Source organism: Thunnus thynnus, chromosome 2 (assembly GCF_963924715.1).
Source record: "Thunnus thynnus chromosome 2, fThuThy2.1, whole genome shotgun sequence".
NCBI classification, from domain to species: domain Eukaryota; kingdom Metazoa; phylum Chordata; class Actinopteri; order Scombriformes; family Scombridae; genus Thunnus; species Thunnus thynnus.
In genome coordinates, this window is record NC_089518.1 from 20,407,087 (window position 1) to 20,430,373 (window position 23,287).

General features: G+C 42.2%; 3 protein-coding genes across 3 annotated transcripts; 1 reads left to right on the forward strand and 2 right to left on the reverse strand.

Annotated features, from left to right (window-relative positions):
* Positions 1 to 780: 780 nt before the first annotated feature.
* On the reverse strand, positions 781 to 5,813 carry tfip11 (tuftelin interacting protein 11). The gene is made up of 15 exons (XM_067608985.1): positions 5,661 to 5,813; positions 5,048 to 5,261; positions 4,751 to 4,925; positions 4,508 to 4,664; positions 4,264 to 4,391; positions 3,982 to 4,143; positions 3,569 to 3,760; positions 3,213 to 3,392; positions 2,956 to 3,090; positions 2,730 to 2,833; positions 2,437 to 2,605; positions 2,067 to 2,310; positions 1,785 to 1,927; positions 1,503 to 1,668; positions 781 to 1,288 (listed from the first exon to the last, which is right to left on the reverse strand). The coding sequence occupies exons 2-15, from the start codon at positions 5,257 to 5,259 to the stop codon at positions 942 to 944; spliced, it is 2,514 nt and encodes an 837-aa protein (XP_067465086.1). The 5' UTR covers positions 5,260 to 5,261; positions 5,661 to 5,813; the 3' UTR covers positions 781 to 941.
* Positions 5,814 to 6,331: 518 nt separating this feature from the next.
* On the forward strand, positions 6,332 to 9,461 carry srrd (SRR1 domain containing). Its single transcript, XM_067608999.1, has 6 exons — positions 6,332 to 6,662; positions 6,793 to 6,833; positions 7,549 to 7,760; positions 7,854 to 7,952; positions 8,619 to 8,770; positions 8,857 to 9,461. The coding sequence occupies exons 1-6, from the start codon at positions 6,511 to 6,513 to the stop codon at positions 9,095 to 9,097; spliced, it is 897 nt and encodes a 298-aa protein (XP_067465100.1). The 5' UTR covers positions 6,332 to 6,510; the 3' UTR covers positions 9,098 to 9,461.
* A 1,044-nt stretch (positions 9,462 to 10,505) lies between these two features.
* Positions 10,506 to 21,813, reverse strand: si:ch211-166a6.5 (clustered mitochondria protein homolog). Its single transcript, XM_067608975.1, has 28 exons — positions 21,498 to 21,813; positions 19,733 to 19,842; positions 19,165 to 19,336; positions 18,100 to 18,237; positions 17,859 to 18,013; positions 17,613 to 17,767; positions 17,359 to 17,481; positions 17,063 to 17,195; positions 16,886 to 16,978; positions 16,561 to 16,727; positions 16,196 to 16,375; positions 15,644 to 16,081; positions 15,474 to 15,547; positions 15,279 to 15,383; positions 15,085 to 15,185; positions 14,836 to 14,988; positions 14,673 to 14,735; positions 14,296 to 14,528; positions 14,113 to 14,197; positions 13,801 to 13,954; positions 13,517 to 13,656; positions 12,977 to 13,057; positions 12,654 to 12,779; positions 12,431 to 12,540; positions 12,218 to 12,311; positions 12,010 to 12,135; positions 11,847 to 11,920; positions 10,506 to 11,345 (listed from the first exon to the last, which is right to left on the reverse strand). The coding sequence occupies exons 1-28, from the start codon at positions 21,544 to 21,546 to the stop codon at positions 10,739 to 10,741; spliced, it is 4,239 nt and encodes a 1,412-aa protein (XP_067465076.1). The 5' UTR covers positions 21,547 to 21,813; the 3' UTR covers positions 10,506 to 10,738.
* Positions 21,814 to 23,287: the final 1,474 nt, after the last annotated feature.

Consider the following 23,287-nt stretch of genomic DNA (forward strand, 5'->3'; position numbering starts at 1 on the left):
AAAATGCACATACATATTAATAGTATAAGTGCTCTGTCTAAAAACTATAATAGTCCCTGTCGGACTATTAAAGATCCCCTCCAGACATGTATTAAGACATAAAAATCCTCCGCTTGGAACAATGTCTAGTGTCAAACTCTGCACATACATCATTCTGTGAATTCACAGTGAAGCTCAAACCTCCACCTGAAGAAACAAGAAGAAAAACACATTTCTGAGTGGAGGGGGACTTGAAAAATACACTGAGTATATTTATACATTCTGCAATAAGTGATCCAGTTGGTGAACAGTCTACATATTATACTGTATACTGTCTTGTGGTTACATCTTACCAGTTTCTGACATGCTCATTGACTATAATCCAGTCAGACTTCTCAGGTTATGTGGTGGTTTTCTACCTGTACCTTGAATTAAACCAAGATCTGTTGAGGGTGCTTTTGGTTACTTTGGTCGTTCTCTGGAACAAAGCCACCTGATAAGATCTGTCACAAGTCTCACAACTGTGTCCATATTCAAAATTAAACTGAAAATGTTCCTATTTTCTCTGGCTTTTGATTAGTCACTGTATCCATGTGTCTGTATGTCTACACGTGTTACTTGTTGCTGTATGCATTTACCATAAAGCACAGAGTTGACTTGTAATGAAAAATGCCATATAAAGATTGAACGTTGCATAGAAAACCTTCATAAAAGTAACCAATAGCATGCAGTATACTGCACGTTCAGTTCTTAACCATATGTACTCCATCTCAGATTAAGACAGTCAAAGTAGATCACAGGTATTCAAAAATGATTTATTCACAATTCTGACATTTTTAAAATGTACAAAGACAAATATGACAAAGTTTCATTACACTGAAGTTACATTAAAAGCAAACATTTGCTGTACTTCTGTTTTTTGTTTTTACACTTGGCAGGACAAAGAATCAGCCAGTCTACACTCACTTGGCCATATCTATCAGACTCTGCAAAGATGTGGGCACCCAGGTCTTCTCTCCTTGCACAAACACAACCCCTCTGTCGATGTAGATGACAATACGCCCAAATGTGTACAGCTGTTTGCCCTCATGCCGTTTGGCCACTATGGGCATAAAGACGATGTTGTTCTCCTCTGCCTTGGTCTGGATGAGATCTTTGAAGTTTGTCGGCACACCGGCACTGATGCCCCTATGAGCGACACTCTCAGCATCCCTGCGCTCCTGCATTGCCTCGTACTGGAAGTCCTTTCGTCTCTCTGTCTGTGTGAGATATGCAATGTTCTCCCTTGCACCAGGTTGCATGTATCCACCTGTGGACATGAAAAAGAACAAGTGTTGTAGTATGTTTTGGCACTGTAGTGAAAAAGTGCTCAGGCACTTCATTATCATCATTTTATAAAGGAATACTGTCATGTAATTGTCATGAGTTTATATATTGAGGTATTTGGTACATATTCAAGTCAGTGTAGTTAATTCTGTAGAGCATGTTGTTTGATGTGGTCTGAGACTGTGTGTAATACAAACCCATGCCTGAAGACACTGCACGGTTCATGATGTCCAACGCTTCATTGAATTTCTCTTTTATGAGCGGCTGTGACAACAAGACGTCACTAAACATGCTCTTCCAACCGAGGTACCACTTAGTGATTTCCTCATAGTTCGGACTGTTGCTCAACCATGAACACAGGACCTACAATCAACAAAACCCAAACGGACACAACAGAGGAACATGAATGATTTAATCAAATTAAATGTGGCTAATAATATCTGAATAATTCTAACTTCATGTAAAGTATCTTTACAGACCTGCAACCACTTTGTAAAGAAGTTTTTGTCAAGCAGGGACACAAGGCTGGAGGGGGACAGCATGCCCTCCCAGTCCATCACCCAGTGAAAGGGCTCCATCTGCTGCTGGTGAGGGTTAATAACCAGCTCTTCCAGACACAGAGCTGTGGAGGCAAACAGAAGCCGTCACACAAAGAGGATTAATCAGCGGGAAAAGGAGGGACAGGATAAGAAAGGGTGCTGTGAAATACATTTTCTTCAATTGCTGTGGTATACTTCTGACTGTCACTGATGAAGACATACCTAGTTTAGGGATGATGTTTTTCACCATGAAGGCCTCCCATGCTCCTGGTGTGAAAACATCTTTCCACGGCTGCAGGATGAGGCGTGCCGAGGTGTCGCTGGGATGCCACCGCTGCAAGGCATTAGACAGTTTGCTCCTGATGGGTGGGTAAAGAGGCTCTAGACGTGATTGGAGCAGAGGCAGCCAAGGGTGGATCCAGGAGTGGATGGGCACTGTATCCGTTAAAGGATTCCAGTTATCCACCTATTAAATAGAAAACATTTAGAGGTTTAGAGGTGGAACTTATGCTTTTCAGATTATGAAGTTATGAAACCAAATGCTCTTTCAAAAACAGTGGAGTTTCTCTTCATCTAAATGTGTCTGTCTTGCCTCTCGCTGCAACCGGGGTAAAACCAGCTGTTCCAGTAGGTGATCCAGGATCCACGGCGGGAGGAGAGGAGCCCATACTTCCACACAGTCCACCATTGGCCCGACCATACGAGGCTGCCAGCCTGACACACAGGACCGCATGACTGGTATCCACACTTCCCACAGCACTCTGGTCAAACAAAGACGCATCATACATGTCACAAACACAAGCAGTCAAAACAAGTCTGTAAAATCTAGCCAGTAAAATGTATCCACGCAAATACATGACTGTGTGTTTGTGTGTACATAATGACCTGTGGTAAGGGTCCATGTTTGAATCTGGGGCATTGGAGTGAAGGTCTCTAGATTCCAGGATTGCTCTCCACTGACCAATGTCTTCCAGACAATAAGAGCTGTCCTGAAATAATCACAGAAAACAATCTGAGAAGAGGCAACTTCACTGTAAGTAAGTAGAGTAGTTACTGTGGTTACCACAAAAGAGGGGATAACACAGATGTTGAGATAACTGCAAAAACATACCTTCAGAGGATCCCAGGAACGTAGTTTCTCTTTAAGTAATGGATGAACAACAGCTACAGCCAGGTCTGCTAATCCCATCATCTTATATTCTTCATAATAGTCTGTTTGCAAAGTCTCAAAGATCCGGGCGCACTCCTGAACAAAGAGGAACACCAAACAAAATTACCTTCACGGATTCAACCGGATAAAAGTGAAGTTAGACATTATCTGAATGTGTTCGCCTGTGTGTATTCAATATATACGTATTGCATACGCACCTGCAGGGTGGGTCCCTCCCCTGGTGCCGTCTCCCCAGATGGAAACCGCTCCACCAATGCCAGCACGGCCTCCATTCTCTGTATGGCATCTTGCTCTGCATCTAATCTGCTCTGCAGTGCCCGTGACTCATGGCTCAGAGACACAACTACATCTTTTTCATGCTGCAGACGTCTGGCAGACTACAGAAGCAGGTAATAGGATAGCAGAATAGAAAGCATGTCAGTGTGTAGAAGAGGAGTAGAAGAGCGGTAATAGCAATATAAAAGAAGCCTCGGGTGGCTGATACAGAGAGAATCCTTCATTAGTCCCTGTTGGAGCTCAATATATTTGCCAGATGTTTTTGTTTCGCTCATACCTGTAATATGTCCTGTTCTGTGAGGTCTATCAGTAGCTGCAGGTTATGTTCCAATTCAGGGAGAGCAAAGCCAGATCCCTTCTGATCCCGTGTGGACATGCTCGGTGGACCTTCATCTGGGACACTGTGCTTGTTGGACATCTGACTGTAACTGTAATATACCTTTTGCTCTCTTCCAGTCATATCTATTACCTAAAGATGGGAAGAGAAAATGTGCTTACATTTACTTAACAAAGAATTTTATCCAGAGGGGATTGTTTTGAGTGTAACACTACAATTAAGTTACATCCCTTAATTGTATCTCAACATTACACCTAATCTAAGGAATGTGAAGATCTAATTATAGTGCTTTGATAACATTCCTGTAAGCCAGCATCAAAGGAGTGTTAATGCAAGAATCTTTTCCAACATACCTTAACTTGTGCCAACTCTCCAGCGGATGCTGCTGTACTCCGCCCTGCCAGCTTGCCTTTAGCCTTAAGCTCGTCTACAGTTCTGTAAGAATACTTGGGTTTCTTCTTCCCTCCAGAAACCGCAGGATCCTTACGCCACTGACCAAGCTCCTTCTGAAACTCCTACACAGACAGAAATTGAGAGAAATATCAAAATAATGATGACTGACTTGACATTATGCTTCTAGCAAAGCAGCTACATGGAAAAGATCAAGAAAAAGATCATTATCTAAAACACTCTACCTTTTCCTCTTCTTCATCTGAGTCGACCACAGGAAAGTCCTGAAGACTCTGCTTGGTTCGTTCATTGCCATAAGCACCCACTGCTCCCTTGCCTTTACGAACCTTCGCCTCAATAGGGTTTAAAATACCTGAAGCAATAAGAGGGTGCATGATCAGAATATATCAGCTCTGCTATGTTGTTTCTGTACAACACACAATATCGCCCAAAACATCAAAATAATGCAGCTTCCTTAGGCTTACCCACCTTGAGCGTTCTTCCCCAGGCCTTTGCCTGGTTGATAACCCATCTTCTGCAGCAGTTTTTGTCCAATTCCCTTTGTGTGCTTCTCCCAGCTACCAATGCCTTGTCCAGACTGTATGCCACCTGCAAACCTCTGCATCTGGTTCCCACGGAAGTTACTCTGGCAAAAACAATTAGTTTTTGACAAATCATATCGTACAACAATATAATACAATATAAAACATATACACACACAACAAATTTTACCATCTGGAGTTTTTTAGGTGCACCTCCGCGAGGAGGTGGAGGTGCTGGAGGAGCGTCATCATCAGAGTCATCAGAGCCTTCTTCTTTTTGCTGCTGCTGCTGTTGTTTCTCCTCAGCTGCAGTCTTTCTTAGGCCAGCACTCACAAAGCTCACTGGAGCAGAGTAGTCTTTAGATCTAAAAAGAACCACAAACAATTGTCTCATTTTGCTGTGCAGTAGTGGTTTGCGTTTCTGTGATCTATTCCTCTTGGGAAAATGAGGCATTGGGGTAGCAACAAACACAAATCCACGCTTTACCTCTTGCCTCCAAAGCTGGGCCTCTCATCCTCATCCGAGTCCCTGTCAGCCCAGATGCCATAGGTAGCCTGCTCCTTGGTCTGCCTGTGTCTGCGGCGGTCTGAGTTGAACTCATTGGCCAGATCCCAGTCTGTCACCTCAAAGCTCTCAATTTCTACACCTTCCTCCTCCTCCTCCTCCCCTCTTCGCCCGTACAGGTGGGACATGGACATCTCTGGAGATCATGAGAAATAACATGTGAAGACAGTAGACGTTGTATGTAAAAAAGAAAAACAAAATAACCTAACGCTGACAGTCAAAAATGGAAAGATATATCCAGTACGTTTTGATTATTCTAACTAAATGATTTGTAATTATATCATCATGTCACTGCTGCTAGCCCAAGTATGAGGTCAACAACAATTAAGATTTAGGTTAGTTGAAACAGCATCCTCTATTATAGCTTGCTAGATAACGTTAACACCAGTATTTCTAGTAAACTACGAACTTGTTGACAGATCCGCCACTGTGAAGCGCAATGTGAGGACAAGTTAACATTTACTGTTAACTGCTCGCTATATCCGTAAAATTCACGTCCTGTGAAACAATGAGAACACTCTTTACTCAAACTCACCTGAAAGGTTATTTATTCCTCCAATTAGAGATTAATTAAACATCCTTTCTCCTGTGGCGGTAATAAAAGCTTAGCTAGATATTGCTAGGTAACGTTAGCTTCCTCGTCGTACGAACCACACACGAATACACAAAGTACTTCCGGGTGACTTCTAGTGTTGTAACAACCTTTGTATGGACCTGTGTCTCAATTTTACACGTCAAAACAAAATATCTTTATAAATAATTCTGGTTTATATGCTTTCCTCTTCATGGCAGTTTAGATGGCAAAAAATAATTTTGAAAACATAGATTTTTAAACGCTCCGAACGATGATTGTTTTGGTTGTTTGGTTGTCAGACCACGAATGGGCAGTAATTGTATAATAGCTCTACAATTCGTTTATTGCCCATATTATATTTGACTAAAACGAGGGAAAACTTTTAAATAATACAAATACAATATTTATTTTACGGAATAAGATAATTCAACGCCGGGAGCCAATTTTATTATCTAGGATGGCGAGGTCATGACCCGCCCTACTCTGCCTCTGATTGGCTAGTACTCGTTGCCGTCGTTGATGGGGTTGGTTAGGTTTAGGCATGAGGGGTGGGATTAGTTAGAGTTAGGGTAAAAGTATCACGGTAAGCCAATCAGAGCCAGAGTAGGGCGAGTCATGACTTCGCCATCCTAGGAAAGAAATATCCCACACCGGAAGATGAAACGCGGGTGTTACACTCAACGTATTCCCACCTGTTGTAGACTCGTGAAAACCAGGCAGCACCTTACTTATATCTTAGATTTGAATATTACTGTTATTTGTGTCACGTAGCTATGAATGTGTACATAAAATTACCGGTGAATTAGCTCAGATGTCAGACACCGGGGAGGAGTGGCAGGTTGCCAGGCGACGAAAAGGTGCAGCGCGGAGATCAAACACATTTAAACCGTGTTCAACTGCAGCAGCATGCTGTCAGGAGCAGCTGGATGTTGGGAAAACTGTGAAACGGATCAGAGAAATAGTGTAAGAAGTCTTCAGTCAAGTCAAGCAGCAGACTCTCAGTATTATTCATGTTTCATGTGAATGTATATTTTCACCACAGGCTTATGCACAAATTCAAGAGAAGTCAGTAACTTCTCCTCTTCCTCTGCAGGTCTGAACTAAGATGTGAGGAGTTTTGGAAAGATTGGAAAGGTGAGTCCGCTGGGCAAATGGAGTTACTACTAAACGTGTTTTTCTTGCCATGATGATGATAATAATAATAATAATAATAATAATAATAATAATAATAATAATAATAATAATAATAATAATAATTATAATTCCTCCTGTTCATACTGGCCATTAGAAGATCCCTTCATAATGCACTTACAATTTAAGTGATGGGGGCCAAAATCCACAAGCCTCCCTCTGTGCAAACATGTATTTAAAAGTTTATCTGAAGTTAATATGAAGCTCCAACTGTCCAAATCAGTCAAATCAAGTAGATATATTTCAACGTTAGTCTTTTTAGTGCCATATTCCCTCTTTTTGTTACTATACTTCCACTGCTGCTCAACAGGGAAACACTGTCAGGGGCAACACAAAGAGGGAATTTTTGTTAAACTGTAAATGTGGCAGATATCCACTTGATATGGCTAACTCAGACTGCTGAAGCCTCATATAAGCTTCAGATAAACTTTTAAATACATTACTGCACAAAATGACTGTGTGGACACACTATGAATTTTGACCCCTATCACTTACATTGAAAACACATTTGAAGGGGATATTTTGATAGCCAGTATGAACAGGGGGAATCATTACAGCAAGGAAAACCTCTTTCAGTGTTTATATGACTGTTTTAAGACACACTTGAAAAAATGTGAACCAGTCCTTTAAGCTGCAGCTCTGTGACCTTTGTGTTCAGAACAGCTGCTGGTGGCAGGATCAGAATCCCTCTCAAAACCTCCAGAGAACAAAAAGGACACTGAGGTCTCCATCGATCAGGTGGAGAAGGGCAGAGATGACAGAACATCTCAACATCTAGAGTGTGTGTGTTATGGTCTGGGCTCCTTTTCCTCCTGTGTCTCGGCTCGCTTCCAGCTTGCCATGTTGTTGCTGCTGCTGGATGCAGGGCAGGTGAGAGGATGTGGATTTATCCAGTGAGATAAATACTTAACACATGACATTGTTCAGTCTAAACCATGTATCTCACTGCTTCTCCTCCTCCAGATTCCACTGAAGGACTGCTCTGTTTATGACCCTGTATTCTCCTCTGGAGAAAGGGACGTATTGAGAGAGCTGGGTCTGACTGTACTCACAGAAAATGAGGTCAGTTCGTCACTTACTTTGGTGATGTACAATGCGGAGAGAAAACAGACCGTTCCAGTGTTGTTGGGTGTTTTGACAGCAGCACCTAGTGTGAAAGTTCATTCTCGACTATGGAAACAGAAGTTTGAAAAGTTTTCTCAGAGGATGGAGTTTGCTCAGTAGCTATGGAGATAGCTGTTGTGACATTGGAGCTGAAGGTGTGGACTAGTTTGTAAAGTGTGGTGCGTTCAAGAGCTTGTGGGAGACTCAGGTGCCAGAGAATGTACAGTAGGACTAATAGGCAGAAAAACTTATCTAAAAGAGAAAAATGGCAATATTAAAATGCAAGTTTGGTTCTTTCTTGCATTTAAAAGATGTAGATTGTTCCCTGACTAGTTTCCTGTCATGTCCTTTCAGCACATGAATGCACCATCCTGGAAGACTTTTCACAATGTGTTTTCAAATTCATTAATAGACAAGCATTTCAAGGTGTTACCAAAATAAAGGGGACATAATGTTCACCATGATTGATTACTCATCTCAAGTCTTGGCAGGTTGATTTTACTATCATATTGAATAGAGTGGCAGTCTTAAAGTGGCAAATCAATCTAAAAACAATTGTTTAAACAAGCATGAACACTAATCTGATCCTTTGGTATATTGTATCTGTCTCTCTACGTTGTGCAGGAGGGGAAGCGGTCGGCAACTAAGCCCACACTCTTTTACCTGATGCATTGTGGGAAAGCCCTGTACAACAACCTCTTGTGGAAGAACTGGAGTACACAACGTCTGCCTCTGATGATAATCTTTGGAAACAGCTTCAACGGCATGAGGGACAGGTTTGTACCAGACATGCGTGATGGACATAATGTTTAAGAAACTGGAGCAGAGATGACGTGACGTTTGCTGTGTATCATCCCAACAGGGCGATCGAGAGAGAATTCAAGCGGGACTACAGGTACATTAGCCAGGCTGCGGACATGTGTGAGGAGAGAACGCTGCCCTGTCCGTCCCGTCTGATTGACGTCTTCAGTGACACAGCAGTCATCACATTTCCTTCTAGCAGCCTTAACAAACTGCCTCAGTCCGCCTGGACAGAACCACATGAACCACAGTACCAACACTGCCCTGACTTGGAGATCATACAAAGGGAAGCACGGAGCTGAGAAAGAACATTGACAAGATATGAACAAAACTGTACAGTTTTTTATCGTTGCCATTGATGCCCAGTGTGCAGTTTAAAAAACGTGTTTCAAATTAAGGATTGCACAATTGAACCACTTTCATGATAAGTTAGACCCAAGGCTACACTGGGATTCATGGGTCCGGACTTTAAATCCACCCACGCCACAGAGTTGCCTGATTGACTGAAGATGGAAACGGAGTGTAACAAGTTGACACATCTGTCTGATATCAGGCAAACATTCAGAAGGAAAAAGTATTGTTGTGCATCTTGGGCCAATTAATTCAAGCTTTTAGGCAGCAATAAAACAGTTCTTTCACTGAATAGGAACTACCTGTTAAGTATTAGTTATGTGTCTGGTGCTTTTACTGTCCTTTAATGTCATCTCACCACAGTTACATTTATACTGCTCAGTTCAGTGCTACATATGATGACATGAAGTTGCGTTTCCTGGGGCTTTGGTGAGAAAGTAGCATAATACAAAAGAAGTATTTAAACTTTAGAAGGGTATAAAATTGAAGAAGAATTTAAATGTAAGGTTTTAAAAAATAAATTAAAGTTGCAAGAAGACAGTGCAAGAAGGAGATAAACATCACTTCCTTTGTCCACTATTTGACCTGCTGCTGGGGCTGCTGCGTTGAAACGTCGTAGGGGGCGCTATGGGGCCAGTTTGCATCAATGACTGAATATTGTCATGTAAATGTGTTCAGGCTAGGACTCTTATCAGACATGTAAAGTTTCAGGCAGATTCAGCCATGTACACTTAAGTTATAGCAATATCCTCTGTCATGGTGAAACATCAAAACTCAACGCCACGCCACGGCCGCACACTTCAACCATAACTAAATCCTTTGATAACTTTTGATCACATAGTCTAGATGACACACACTGATATTTAAGTCATTATGATGAATTCTGTAGGAGTTCGTTAAAATATAAGACATGCAAAATCGCCAAAATTGACCACTAAATTCAAAATAGCTGACTTCCTGTTGGGTTTCGGCTATGGGTCCAAGAGACTTTTTTGTGCGCCGTGGCATGATACATGTGTGTACCGATTTTCATACATGTAGGTTTAAGATGAGGTAAATCCTATTACCGTGCTACCCACAGGGCGTCAAAGTGTAAAACATGTTACTTCCTGTTGCCAGTAGTCGGCGCTATGACTCAGATCCAGTATTGACACATGGATGTGTTCAGGGTGGGACTCTTTTCAAGCACAAAAGGTTTGGGTCTCTTAGCATCATGTATGCCGGAATTACGGCCGTTTCAGTTTCCATGGCGAAGAATCGAAATTCGTCGCCGCCCAGCCACACCCCCTTGGCAATGTCGAAAACTATATTTATTGTGTGTGTGCCAAAAACAAGATAACTGTTAATAAAGGAGAGAGAGCACTTTTTTGATACACAAGAGTAAAAAGTTTATTGTTGAAAAACTCAGTACAGCCCTCTCCCAGCATCAACACAAAGTAACACTCATCATCTCACTCTATCTTTTCTCGTATTCTGCTTCATGTTCATTGGATCAAATAACCTCTAGGATCCTGGGAGAGTTTTTTTTTTTTTCTTACAGCAGTGATTTAAGAAAATGTTACTACAACACTGTTTTCCTTTTTGACATGTTTTCACTTTTCAGCTGATCCGTTGGCAGTGACATCTGCTTCTCCGTTTACAGCTGTGACTTTGTGTCCTGTTCCATTGGCTACGACAGCTTTTGACACAACAACATCTGCCCAGGTCACTTTACTCTTAAGAACTGATGGGCTAGCAGGGATGTCCACAGCTCCGTTTAGTACACCGTTAACCTCATCTGACCCTGACTTCATCTCATCAACCATTGCGTCAGATTTCATCTCCCCATTTTCTTTTGGTGCACTGGCCTCACTTTCCTCTGCTTCAGCCCTGTTCTCTGTCTCACCATTCACTATCTTGACCTCAGCTGCTCTATCACCTGCATCTACTCCTGTTTTCTCCTCATGCTCAGCGGGCTCCACCACATGACCGTTAGCTGAAACTGCAGTAGCACTCTCCACCGAGGTCTCTTCCACTGGCTGCTCCTGTTGGCTCTCAGTGTTACTCTCCACCGCTGGGCTTCCTCCGTCCTTGACTTCCTTCCCACATCCTGGATCTTGATCTGTGCTTTTCTCTCCTCCGTTCATTTGGTTCAAAAGTTCTTTTCTCACTGCTGCCTTTAGTTCCAGGTGTTTCTGCCTATACTCCTGGAACCGGTCACTATGAAAACACAACATATTCATTAAGTGCCTTCATTAGAAACAGTGTCTCTGCTACATAGTTTGTCCACTAGAGAACACGGACAAGTTAATGTTTCAACAGTTGGTACATATCTTGGTCACATTCTTAAAAAAATAATTTAAGGGATCCTTCTCAAAAATATTTGTTTATGTTATGTGTTTATCACCTGATATATTCTCAGATTTTTTAAACTATAAAATACAATAATAATATCAGTATCAGCCTCAAAAATCCAGTATTGGTCAGCCATATCAGCTACTTTTTTTTTTTTTTTGGAGGGAAGGCATTTTTTATGCCTTTATTAAAGGGACAGTGTAGTGTAGATACAACAGGAGATGAAGGGACAGAGAGATGCAACAAAGGATTTGAGCTGTGGACATTGCGGTTATGTGGCATGTGGCTTAACCAGTAGGCTACCGGGGCGCACCTCTCAGGTACTTCTAATCCACCGTGTCAACCCAGTATACAGAGAATACTTACCTGTGTGCAATCTTCCTGATCCCTGTGACCAGAACCATCTGCTCCAGAATGGTTTCAGCTGTTGGAGTTAGACACTAAAGACAGGGGGAAATGGAGGTTAACAGACACATTCCCTTTTTTCTTTTTAAAGAGGATGAAAGAGGCTGATAATATCAGAGCATACCTCCACTGTTTGCTCCGTACTTTCGGCTCCTGCCTGTCTGAGAGAGCGTTCAACCTTCACCGCCTGTTTGGTGATTGTGCACAGAAACTCTTTGCTGCAGCGTGTCTGAGAGTGATCCTCACCAAACTGGGAGAGACAATAACCATAACATGACAATCTGCTTTTTTCTCTCTCTCTCAATTACACTCACTAAGAAAAATAAACTAACCAGGGAGGTAAAAGCAGTGAGGGCCTCTTTCTCATGGCTCATAGCACTTCGGTAATCCCCCTGACTGCACATCCACTGGGCTAACAGATGCTGGCTGCACGCACAAGGAAACAGGAGAGTGATGATGTTGGAAAAGGGAAATAATAGATCAAAGACAGGATTGCGCTGACCTTTTCTACTAGATATACGTGGAAGCTATAAATAGCATCTTACTTGAGAGCAGTGTGCAGATCTGTGGGGCCAAAGAAGGAAGTGTTGAGTCTGAGAGCGTTCTTAAGGAACTGCCCTGCATGGTCTCCTGTCAACACCAACCCAAGACAGCTCTGCAAGAAAACAATGACAGGAATGCCATTTCAATAAGTAAATAGTGTTTATTTTGATATTAAGAAAGCCTTTGTTTTTTGCTAGGGCTGATTTTAAAGCTGTTGTAACCTACATCCAATGTTGCGGTGTAGGGGTGGTCCTCTCCATGGATAGTTAGCATTAGCAGGCGAGCTCTGAGGAGACACTTCTGGGCCAGGGCGGTCTCCCCTCCAGCATACATATAGACAGCCAAGAGGGCCTAAATAAAATAGAACAACAATAATAATCACACTGTGACCACATGGCACAGCATTTACTCTATAGAAATAGTAGTTATAGACACTGGTATAGTTCATATCCATCTCTACAGTGACCCAGGGTTTGAGTTCCAGTAGCGGTACCTCCAGCTTGGTCACACTTTCCAACAAATACAATACATGGGTGAAAAAGACTCACATATTGCTGGATTGTGTTGGGATGGTCAAAGCCAAGCACCCTCTCACTGATGACCACTGCTTTCAGTTGGGTACTGCGAGCCTTGAGAACAGAGGAAGTCATAGCGATGAGAGGAATTAATGGCCAGCTTTATGCAAGTACTGTATGTTAAGAGCTACAATCACATCAGCATGCTGATTCAAATGTACTTTAAGTATTGAAGTAGTATTGAAAGTAAGTATTCCTTATGCACAATGGACCCATTCATAGTGTTATAATATTTTATAAACTGATCATTCGTTTTATATGTAAGATCTAAATTTGCAAAATAACTAGTCACTATGGCTGTCAGATAAATGTAGTGGAGTAAAAAGTTCACTATTACTCTCTAATGCGGTGGAGTAGAGACATAAAGTAGCCAAAATGGAATTTTGCAAGTAAAGTACAAGTAGCTAAAAATGTACTTACATATAGTACTTCACTAACTATGTAAATATATATAAACAGCAAAGTGTTAAACCAACAGAGTATCTGGGAAGAGTTTTGGGGATGTTGGCTCACCTCGGCTGCCTTCCCCTGCAGGAAGGCCACCTTGGCCAACAGGCTGTGACAGTAACTGGCCTCAGGGTGTAGGTCATCACACACCCTACCAAACAGGTAGGCTGCTTCTTTCAGGCGCTCATGAGCCTGATCCAACAGACCTGCATTCGAGAAACACACAATAATTTTTTGCACATAAAGTTCTGTTTATGTTTAGTTCAAACACACACACACACACTGGGCAAAGAGAGTATACTTATATTAATCTGCAGCACAAAGTCTTTTGTACAGATTTATAGACACACCTTTCTCAATGGAGCTCCACGCAGCACGATATGTTTTTGAAGCATCCACAGTTGGCATGTGAACATGCTTGACAACCGGGAAGATGTTGAGGACGTCATCAGGACCGATGGGAGCTTTACTTTGGTTGTCGAGGAGGTAGTCTCTCAGCCTCAACTGGTGTAGACAAAGAATTAACAAACATGAACAAAAATACACGTGTGGATGCCTTTTCCTCTTTTATCTTGCAGCTAATTTTGCAATAGAGCTCATTGTGTACTATAAAACATGTGTTTCAATTGACTGTTACAGATTAATGTTACAGTGTCTGTTACCTGTACTCCAGTCTTTAAACAGAACTCTCTGAGCAAGGAGAGCTTTTGGAGACCATATTGCTCAACCAGGTGGTTTGGGCCAGAGCTGTCACAAAGAAAAATGACCGTTATTCTAAAATTAACACTGAGCTGTTGCATAAAGAACAAACATGAAGTATGAACAAACAAAGACTGTGTCCTCACCCCAGGCTGTCAGAGATGTTATATGTTTCAACAGCATCCTGGCAGACCAGGTTCCACAGCTCAGGCCCTGTAAGCATGCTCCAGGGCGTGCCTTCGGAAGTCCCAGCCCCACGACCACGCCGCCTTGACTTCTTTTTACTCTCCTCTCCCGCTGGAGTGGGTGTGAAGTGGGGAGCCAATAGGCAGCAGAGGAAGTGACTGACAGCTGCAGAGAGACTGGGCACGTCCACACCCTGCAAAGACATGACCGGAGGCTGCAGTTCATTCTTTGTGGAGTGTGCGGAACCACACCTGCTGCTATTTTAACATGCAACATTCAGGTGTGTGAATATGAGAGTAAAAAAAAGGAACCCTCACGACTGTATAGTGCGAGTTACCTGGAGGAAACTGTTGAACACTCTCCTTGTTGAGCGGATGAAAATTTCACCTATGACCGATCTCTGGTGAGGACAGAAGGATGAATGATAGAAAATACAGTTAGGAGAGCAGTTACATCATCAAGACTAGTTTAAGTTTGACTATTTTGTAAATTAAACACACCATTATATGCCTCAGGCGCTCCTTGTGCTCTGATTGGCTGATGGCCTTCATCACATGGCCCAGATACCGGACGTTGATGCCTCTCTGGTGTAGCACCTGTTTTAGAGAAGCTCCATCCATTGGTGCCTCGTTGTTTTGCAAGCAATACTCCACCTGCAAAACACACATATGCAGACAGACATATGGTGAGTTTGCTTCATATTTACAGCAGGTGTGTCTGTATCGCATGTAAACAATGGATGTACTTACAAAGGCTGGAATCTGGTGTGTGATGATGAAAGCTGCAGCTTCCTTCAGTAACCTCTCCTGCAGCCTTATTGATGCACTTTCAGTGTCAGGGAATGACACTCCTGCATACATCAAACAAGAAGCCTGTCGTAATGTGTTCTGGCAGATTTGACTGTGTGTGTGTATGTGAGTGGGTGTGTACTTTCTCTTTGTACCTGAAGAGAGGACACTTGGGTTGAATCGCATCTCAAAGATGATGTCACTAATAGAGCCCACTTCTTTACAAGCAGCTCGTACTGCACTAGTGGCTCGAGAATCACCTGTAAATATATAAAAGATACTTGTCAAATATCGATGCACACATTGTTTTTGTGATTTAGAGCATTCAGATCTGCTGAAACAGTTCTTACAAGCTGTTGCACATTCTTCAAAGCCTCCGTTCTCGTCCAGTGTCTCCCTGACATGCTGTGTGAACTGGGTATGTCTAAAAGAAATAAAGACATAAAACCTTAACTTTATGAAGAAAAAAAAACAATTTAATAGTTTTTAAAAAATTTATTTCATATACTGTAGAACCTACTTGTGCTGGATGAAGTCCTGCATCAGCTCTGGCCTCAGTCTACAGAGGCTGTGAGGAAAACTCTGTGGAAGCCCAGAGTCTGAGTGATAATTCTCTGGCCAACCTTCTTTTACACAACCCTTCTTTCCCTCATCTTCTTTACAGCTTTCTTTCTTCTCCTCTTCTCCAGTGACTGTCTCTCTTTCTGTCTCTAGCTCGGGACAGAAGTTGGCGTCAGCTGGGAAGCTCCTGAACACATCCAGTATGTAGAACCTCCCATCAGCCCCCAACAGTCCCTTAGCGTCCACTGATGTGAACAGTGGTGTCCGGTGACTGTTGGATCCCACAACAACATGTCTCTGGAGAGAAAGAGCTTTGGCAGCGTGAGCCAAGAGTTCCAGTAGCTTTCTGCGATGGGGGGATTCTTGGGGTCCGGCATTCACCCCATAGAGCAAGCCTCTGATAAATACAAAAACGGGGAAAAAGAAATATGCTGTTGTTACGCAGTTTGATTTAATAAGGTGACACCACTATGGCAGTGCTTCATTGTATTAACGGTTCCACAGGATGTACCTTGGTGCAGAGGGAGTTTCCTGGTCCTGCTCTGAGCCTTCCAAACCAGGAGCCAGTCCCTGTGCTGACAGGCGCACTCCTTTGTAGTCTACAATGGCTGTAGGAAGAGTGTGTAGGCCCTGTAGCCCCTCTAGGTCACTGTAGGCCTGTACTCCTTTAAGCTCCAGCCTCTGAACCGCCCTGCAAGGAGAATATGCAGAAACATTTAGACAATTTGTGGCTAACCGGCGCCATTCTACCACAACTATTTAATAATCTTTTTATTCGACCCAGCATGTACACAGTGTACTTTATGAATCCTTTAAAGCCATAACTACAATTAATGTATCTTGTTGCAGAACCTTTATTTTGTGGTTTGCTCTCACCTGCGGCCCCTTTCCCCACCAAACACTGCACTTGCTGCACACTGGCTCATGAACAGGCCCCCCCACAGGAAAGCTGGGTCATCAGGGTTTCCATTGACTGGCTCCACAAAGCCATCTATCACAGTCTCTGCCCCCTGCGTCACAGCCCTAACAAATGCACTGTTTACCTGGGAGAAGAGGAAAAGAAAAGGTGAGCAAACAAATAAGGGAGAACAGGTGACAAGAGTACTGGGTTAAAACAAGGGCACTATAAGGGTGCTGAGGTGTTCCTAACAGATTTACAATGAGGTTTGTAATTAATGTATAGCCTCTTTTTTTTGGTTACCTGGAGCAGAGCTCTGTCTCTCTGCAGCCTCTCCTCCAGACTTCTTTGTGGAAGATCTCTGGTTGCTTGCAACTCCTCATTCCAGTCTGGAGCCTACACATAACACATGCAATTACACACATACTGCCAAAAGTACATGACGTTCACAAACAGCCACAAACAATTTTTGTAAATCACCTGTGTTGCTGGCTGCTCATCTACTCCCAGCCTGCTGAAGGTGTTTTTGTGAATACGGGAGGCACACGGAGGCCCCAGCCAGCTCAGGGTGTGGTAAGGAGTGGGCATGACCTCAACAGGAGGTAACTGATGCCTAAAAGGAAACAGATAACAATCTCGTCATTACAATTCTCCACTCCACTTACACTCATATTTAGACAGCCATTTTAATTACTCTACTTGGATTATGTACTTCACCAAGAGCCTCTTGGAGTATTCTGGCAAAATAGTGCTTTATGCATTGGTAATAGTATTACCTGTTTTTGAGAGTAGTAAAAGTCTGTTTGAAGGAAGGACTAATGTGACAGAGCAGGTCAGTGAAACAGTGGCAAACTGGGGAAGACTGTGCAGGACGAGGATCAAACACTTCCTCTGTAGATCTGAGATGAGCAAGGGCAGAAAAGAGTTCATAATAAAACATTTAAACATTATTAAGTTCATTCGTTTGCGCTTCTCTTTAAACATAAATCATTACATAATAAATAGTTTGACAAGGTGATTTTTTTCATACCTATTGAGAAAGAATCCTTTTGGACAAGATGTGATGTCACATCGTCGCCCCTCCATTGTCACCACGGTGATGTACAGGAAGTCTCCCTGCAGCTTCCTGTGTCCTGGAGGTGGGCTCCAACAGCTGAGAGACAAGTCCCTCAGGTAGCTGGGGACCTGATGAGACCAGATTAAAGTCACAAGGAGTCAGTGTGTGTGTTTTGGTGGACTGGTCAAATGTGCAAACAGATTCCAGGTATTTACACACCTCTGGCTGGGAGCTTTGTGGTAGCAGGGCCATGAGCGGTCTCTCTGATGAACCAGGGAGGAGGTACTCAGGAGGAGCTCCGTCCTGGTTGGCTGATTCTGTTTTTGTGTTGCTTAAAGAGCGTTTCAGGTTCTTTCCATTCAGTAAGCTTGAGTCTGCACCAGGAACACAAGGGTATTTCAGTATGAGTTAGATTTTAAATGTTGTGCGTTCTGTCTAAGGGCACAGTATTTTTGTGTACCTGGTTTTTGTGTTTGGGTGAGTGTCTCCAGTATGCTTGGTGAGCGTCCTTCTCTCAGTGCATCCTGAGGTCCAAATGCTCTCAGCAGCTCCAGGACACGTGCCAGATGGAGCCTGGCTGAGCGGGCGGTGTAGGGCTCTGGAAAGACACGCTGTTATTATAAAAGTTAAACTGACCTTTATGAAACTGCTAAGGGTCTGATGAATTTTTTTGACTATGAACAGCTCTTTTTTAGAAGCCTGAATGCACACGACCTCTACTCTAGGATGATCATGATCATGATCATCTCAAAATTAAAGTTTTATCGGACTAAACCAATGATGCATAATACCGCAGACACAAATCTGACAGAGTACTGTAATACTCTACGTGTTATCGGATGGGCTGCAGTCATTTGTTTTAGTATTTCAACAGCTAGAGCGTGAGGGACGGTCTAATTGGTTGGCACACAGTTGTACTGCAACTATAAATCTCTGAAACTGTAAACCTTGTTATGATGACACCGAAAAGGTGTGTCAGCTATTTGTGCTTAGAGAGATTTAAGGTTGTGTGAAAGGGAAATGATGATGGGTGTGCTGAAAATAAGGATGGACTCATTCTTCCTAATCCCCTTAAGAGCATGATTAAGTGAAATGTAATGTTAACAATAACTGTACCATAACAATACAAATGACATAAGTCAAGCACAGTAATATCTGAAGAAAGTGAGGCTTTCAGTTGAAATTATGCAATTCAAAAAAGTTTTATACCATAAATGATTTTATGTAAATGGGTATAAATTAGAATAAAAACTATATTGTTAAAAGGTAATCTTAAAGAGCTATCACAGGCTAAAATTGCTAACAACCATGTCAAAAACTCAGTTGAAGTACACATACTTGTAGTAATGCATGCAAAAAAAAAACCCCAAAAAAACACAATAATAAAAGAATTAAAGCCTTGGGACAATTCATCTATCTATGAAATTCATGCAAAACATTTCAATTTGAAGTAAAGCTGAATTAAAAAAACAGATGGAGCACAAAATAGAGAAACCCAAGCAAAGATTTAAAAAAAAAAACGTACCTTCAACTAGGCGGAGAATGGCTCCTGGTTTAAGCCCCTTGAGGCTTTGCAGTTCTGCGAGGGGGTCCAGAGTTGTACCAGCGAGTGCCAGTGACAGGTTGGAGCGTGGACACACCTCATTCTTCGAAAGCAGAGTCATTAGAGCGTCTTGAACAAGCCAAAATCCATGGACCTACACACAGTTTAATACAGCAGTTAATATCCACATCCTGTATATAAAACTGCCTTTTAAACGTCAGTTATCTATGAAAAAAGTCCCTGCAATTCACAGAAAGATATAGGAGAAAACGCAGTATGGTATAAGTATATTTGAAGAAAAAATAAATCCTGTGAGCTCTTCACATTGTCATAGATACAGATAAAATACCATGTAAGTAAATTTATGTGTCAACTGTGCATGGCAGGCATTAACATTATCAAAAAGCATAGATACAACAAAAAGGCGGATTGTTATTAATATGTAGTCTCAGCTATCACTTTCACTTGACTTGTGAAAGCTTTACTGCTACTAACAAATGAGGAAACAAAAGGGAAAATGTCTGAAAATGTTAACGCTGTCGTCTTGTACCTGCAGCTCAAATGACTCTACTCCTGCTCCCTGGATCTTCACGGAGAATGATGTGTCCTCATCTTGCTTAATACCAACTGCATCTTTTCCACCAGTCATGCTGATAGCATCTGTTTGGACGATAAATCAGAGATACAAAACTGATCATCACAGAGCTCTGGAGCTGGCAAGCAAATTGTTTGGGTTGTTTTCCTGCCTTCCGCTCATTACATGCTGGGATAGTTTCCAGCTCACAATGACCCTGAAAAGACTTAAGATGTTACAGAAACTGCATGAATGGCTGAATGAATGAATTATAATCGTGACCTATTATTATGTTCAGATCCCATCATCTGTCCATGCTGCAGAATCAAACAAGGACACTAGTCTCCTCTACAGTGATCATGACCTGGACTGAAGAGTCTCTGTGTGTGTGAGAGAGTGCCTGAGGACAAGATTGAATTTATGCAAAAAAAAAAAAAAAAGAAGAAGTCAAAGAAAGAGAAAGTGAGGTGTGTCTCTCTTTTTACACATGCACGTAGAACCAAAAGGGAGAGCAGGATCCAGCATGTTTCTCAACCTGCAGTGTGACTAAACCTGTTGAATTTGCCTACTGGCCTTCATGTCATCTCAGGGTGAAGGGACATCCACACCCAGCACTGGCATGTGGAGGCAGCAGAACGCTAAAACACATAAACTAACAGAGTTACAGCTTGGCAGTAGAGCGTGCTTGCTTGCATGCATGTGTGCACATACAACTGCACCTTTTACAAATACAAAGCTAAGCAAAAAAAAGTCATTGTGCACTAATCTCTGACGATTTTAGTCATTCTACAGTAAATCCCCAGTTTATGCTGGGACTACTTTACCACTGCAAAGCACCCAAAAAATAGCCTCTCTGTTTGTGATTGGCTGGAGGAAGATCCCTCCTCTCTACAGGCTTGGAGCCATTAACGTCTTCTCTACTGGAGCTACTGCCTTACTACCACAGAAAACGGCATTGTTTTAGCCCTGACAAGTTTATGTTGGCACTGATTTCTAAGGTTGGGTTGTACCCCAAACTACACAAGCAGAATTCCTCCCCTATATGTCACAAAGCACATCTCTATCAGTACATTTAAATAAGTTCCTGGAAATGACATAACCTGTCAATTATAATGCTGTGACCACAGATGTAGAGTTTTTTTTTTTTTTGGGGGGGGGGGGGGGGTTAAGGTTAAACACCTCAGGGCAATCTCATCTGGAGACAAGCCAGCACATACTCTGCCTTAATTCAATCGTTCTGTCTTGTGGAAGGGGTGTGGCAAAGATTAAAACAAGTCAAGAGGCCCACTTGAGAGTATGTGAAAAGGATTAGCAATTATAAGGAAGACAAGGTGGTTGGAACTATAGAAAACATTGGTATGGTAGTAGGTTTTGAATTTTGGATGAACAGCAAGAGAATATGTGTAGCGATTTCAAATAAAATGTACTCTTTGTTCAACCTATATGATCGTAACTGAGTATTTACAGGTTTTTTTAAACAGATTTCAGGTTGATTTCAGCATGTGTCTGTGTGAACAACCGTACCATAAAAGTTAAAAAGTGCTGAGCAAATTCTCCAAGTGGTCAGAAAGTTGGTGAAAGCAGAGAATAACACCAGCCATGTTCAGAGCAGCAGAGCATTGCTAAATCTCCCACCCTCTTCACATTCTCCAGTGAGGGAGACAGAAAAAGAGGAAAGTGCAAAACAGAGACATAGAGAGAAAAAAAAGGGGGAAGAAAAGACATGTCGGGGATTTCTCACCATTCTTGGCCTGATTTCTTCCTCCTCCTCTCCTAACTTTGTCCTTCATAGCTGCGTGTTGGAAGTTTTTCTTGAGCTGTCCTCTTGTGTTGTTACTTCTCTATGCTGGAAGCTGCCTCCCCCCTCGTAGTCTTGTTTCAGACTGCTAGAGGAACGCACAGGAGAGGGACAGAGTGAGTGGAAATGTGCAGCTGGATTGTTAGAGAGCCCAGCAGAGTGAAAGTAGATGGCTGTCTGTTCAGGATTGTGACTCCTGCCCCTCTTTGCTTGGCAAACTCAGCTTATCTGTTCACCCTGAGTAAAAAAGCCACACCCTCTTATTGCTCCACACAGGCTCATTACTCTATGCGTCCCTCACACTTTGTTGGACTGGGTGTGTCTATCCAGTCACTCTTCCTTCCCCTGGCATGTTTCACTCCTCCCTCCCTCCCTCCCTCCCTCCCTCCTGAAACCCTGTGAGGGATGTGGGAATTAAGTACACAGTGTGTTTGGTAGTGGTTTGACCCCAGGCAGCCAACTATGCTGCTTTTGAGATAAAGACTTCCATGTTACAAACATTGTGGTTCATTTAGTGTATCTGTGTATACATATTTTAATGGAAAAAGAGGGACATGATTGAGTTGTATGCTATTTTTTAAAGTACACCATGATCCATGGCCCTCATGGGTGCATCCTCTATGTTACACTTTTGAGTCATGATAGTGAATTAAATTGAAAATACAACCATGAGAGAGTTAAGGGACGGATTCACAATTTTTTTTTTTAAGTCTGTCTTTTTAAGTCTTAAAACAACTGTCAGGTGCCCAAATGAACACTGAAATAGGTTTTTCTTGCTATAATCATTCCTCTTGTTCATACTGACCATTAGAAGATCCCTTCATAACGCACAGTGTTAGTGATGGTGGAGGGGGAGTGGCAAAGGTTAAAACAAATCAAGAGGCCAAATTGAGAGTATGGAAAAAGGAGAAGTAAACAAGGCGGTTGGAATTATGGAAAACATTGGTACGGTAGTAGGTTTTGAATTGTGGATGAATAGCAAGAGAGACTGTGAAGAGATTGAAATAAAATCTACTCTTTGACCCTCTTATAGGATCATAACTGAGTATTTACAGTTTTTTAAATGGATTTCAGGTTGATTTCAGCATGTGTCTGTGTCAACAACTGTAAAGTTAAAAGTGCAGAGCAGATTCTCCATACTTCCACGGCAGCTCAACAAGGAAATAGTGTCCAAGGAAACACAAAGAGGGAATTTGATGCTAAAAAGACTGTAAATGTGACAGATATCCACTTGATATGACTAATTCAGACTGCTGAAGCCTCATATAAGCTTCAGATAAACTTTTAAATGCATTTTTGAACAAAATGATATTCAGAGGGGATATTTCCATAGCCAGTACAAACAGGAGGAATGATTACAGAGAGGAAAACATCTTTCAGTGTTCATATGGGCACCTGAATGTTGTTTTAAAACACTTGAACAACTGTGAGCATGTCCCTTATTAACCTTCCACAAATGGGTGTGTTCAGTGTCTCATGATGTAGTTGCTCATTCATTGTTAAGAGGCTTACACCTACTACATTGACATTTTGCACATACCTAAACATATCACAGTCCAAATTAATCACTAAGATATCTGGGTTAGGCTAAGCAGGTAGCTTAATTGTTATTGCTTGAATGCCATTATGCATGACACCCTATTCCTGTCTCACATCTTGAATATGTTAGGACCAGGTTTCAATTGCTTCTTAGCTGAAAGACAGGAAAGTCAAGGATGTACAGTATTTGTATT

Coding starts and splice junctions, on each gene's coding strand:
- srrd (XM_067608999.1), top strand. CDS start 6,511: ATGTCAGACACCGGGGAGGAGTGGCAGGTTGCCAGGCGACGAAAAGGT. Junction 7,761..7,853: donor TGCTGCTGGATGCAGGGCAG/GTGAGAGGATGT, acceptor CTCCTCCTCCAG/ATTCCACTGAAGGACTGCTC. Junction 8,771..8,856: donor TTCAACGGCATGAGGGACAG/GTTTGTACCAGA, acceptor TCATCCCAACAG/GGCGATCGAGAGAGAATTCA.
- tfip11 (XM_067608985.1), bottom strand. CDS start 5,259: ATGTCCATGTCCCACCTGTACGGGCGAAGAGGGGAGGAGGAGGAGGAG. Junction 2,311..2,436: donor TACCCCGGTTGCAGCGAGAG/GCAAGACAGACA, acceptor TCTATTTAATAG/GTGGATAACTGGAATCCTTT. Junction 1,289..1,502: donor TGCAGTGTCTTCAGGCATGG/GTTTGTATTACA, acceptor TCATGTCCACAG/GTGGATACATGCAACCTGGT.
- si:ch211-166a6.5 (XM_067608975.1), bottom strand. CDS start 21,546: ATGAAGGACAAAGTTAGGAGAGGAGGAGGAAGAAATCAGGCCAAGAAT. Junction 16,728..16,885: donor GAGACAGAGCTCTGCTCCAG/GTAACCAAAAAA, acceptor CTCTTCTCCCAG/GTAAACAGTGCATTTGTTAG. Junction 12,136..12,217: donor TCACTGCTTTTACCTCCCTG/GTTAGTTTATTT, acceptor TGTCTCTCCCAG/TTTGGTGAGGATCACTCTCA.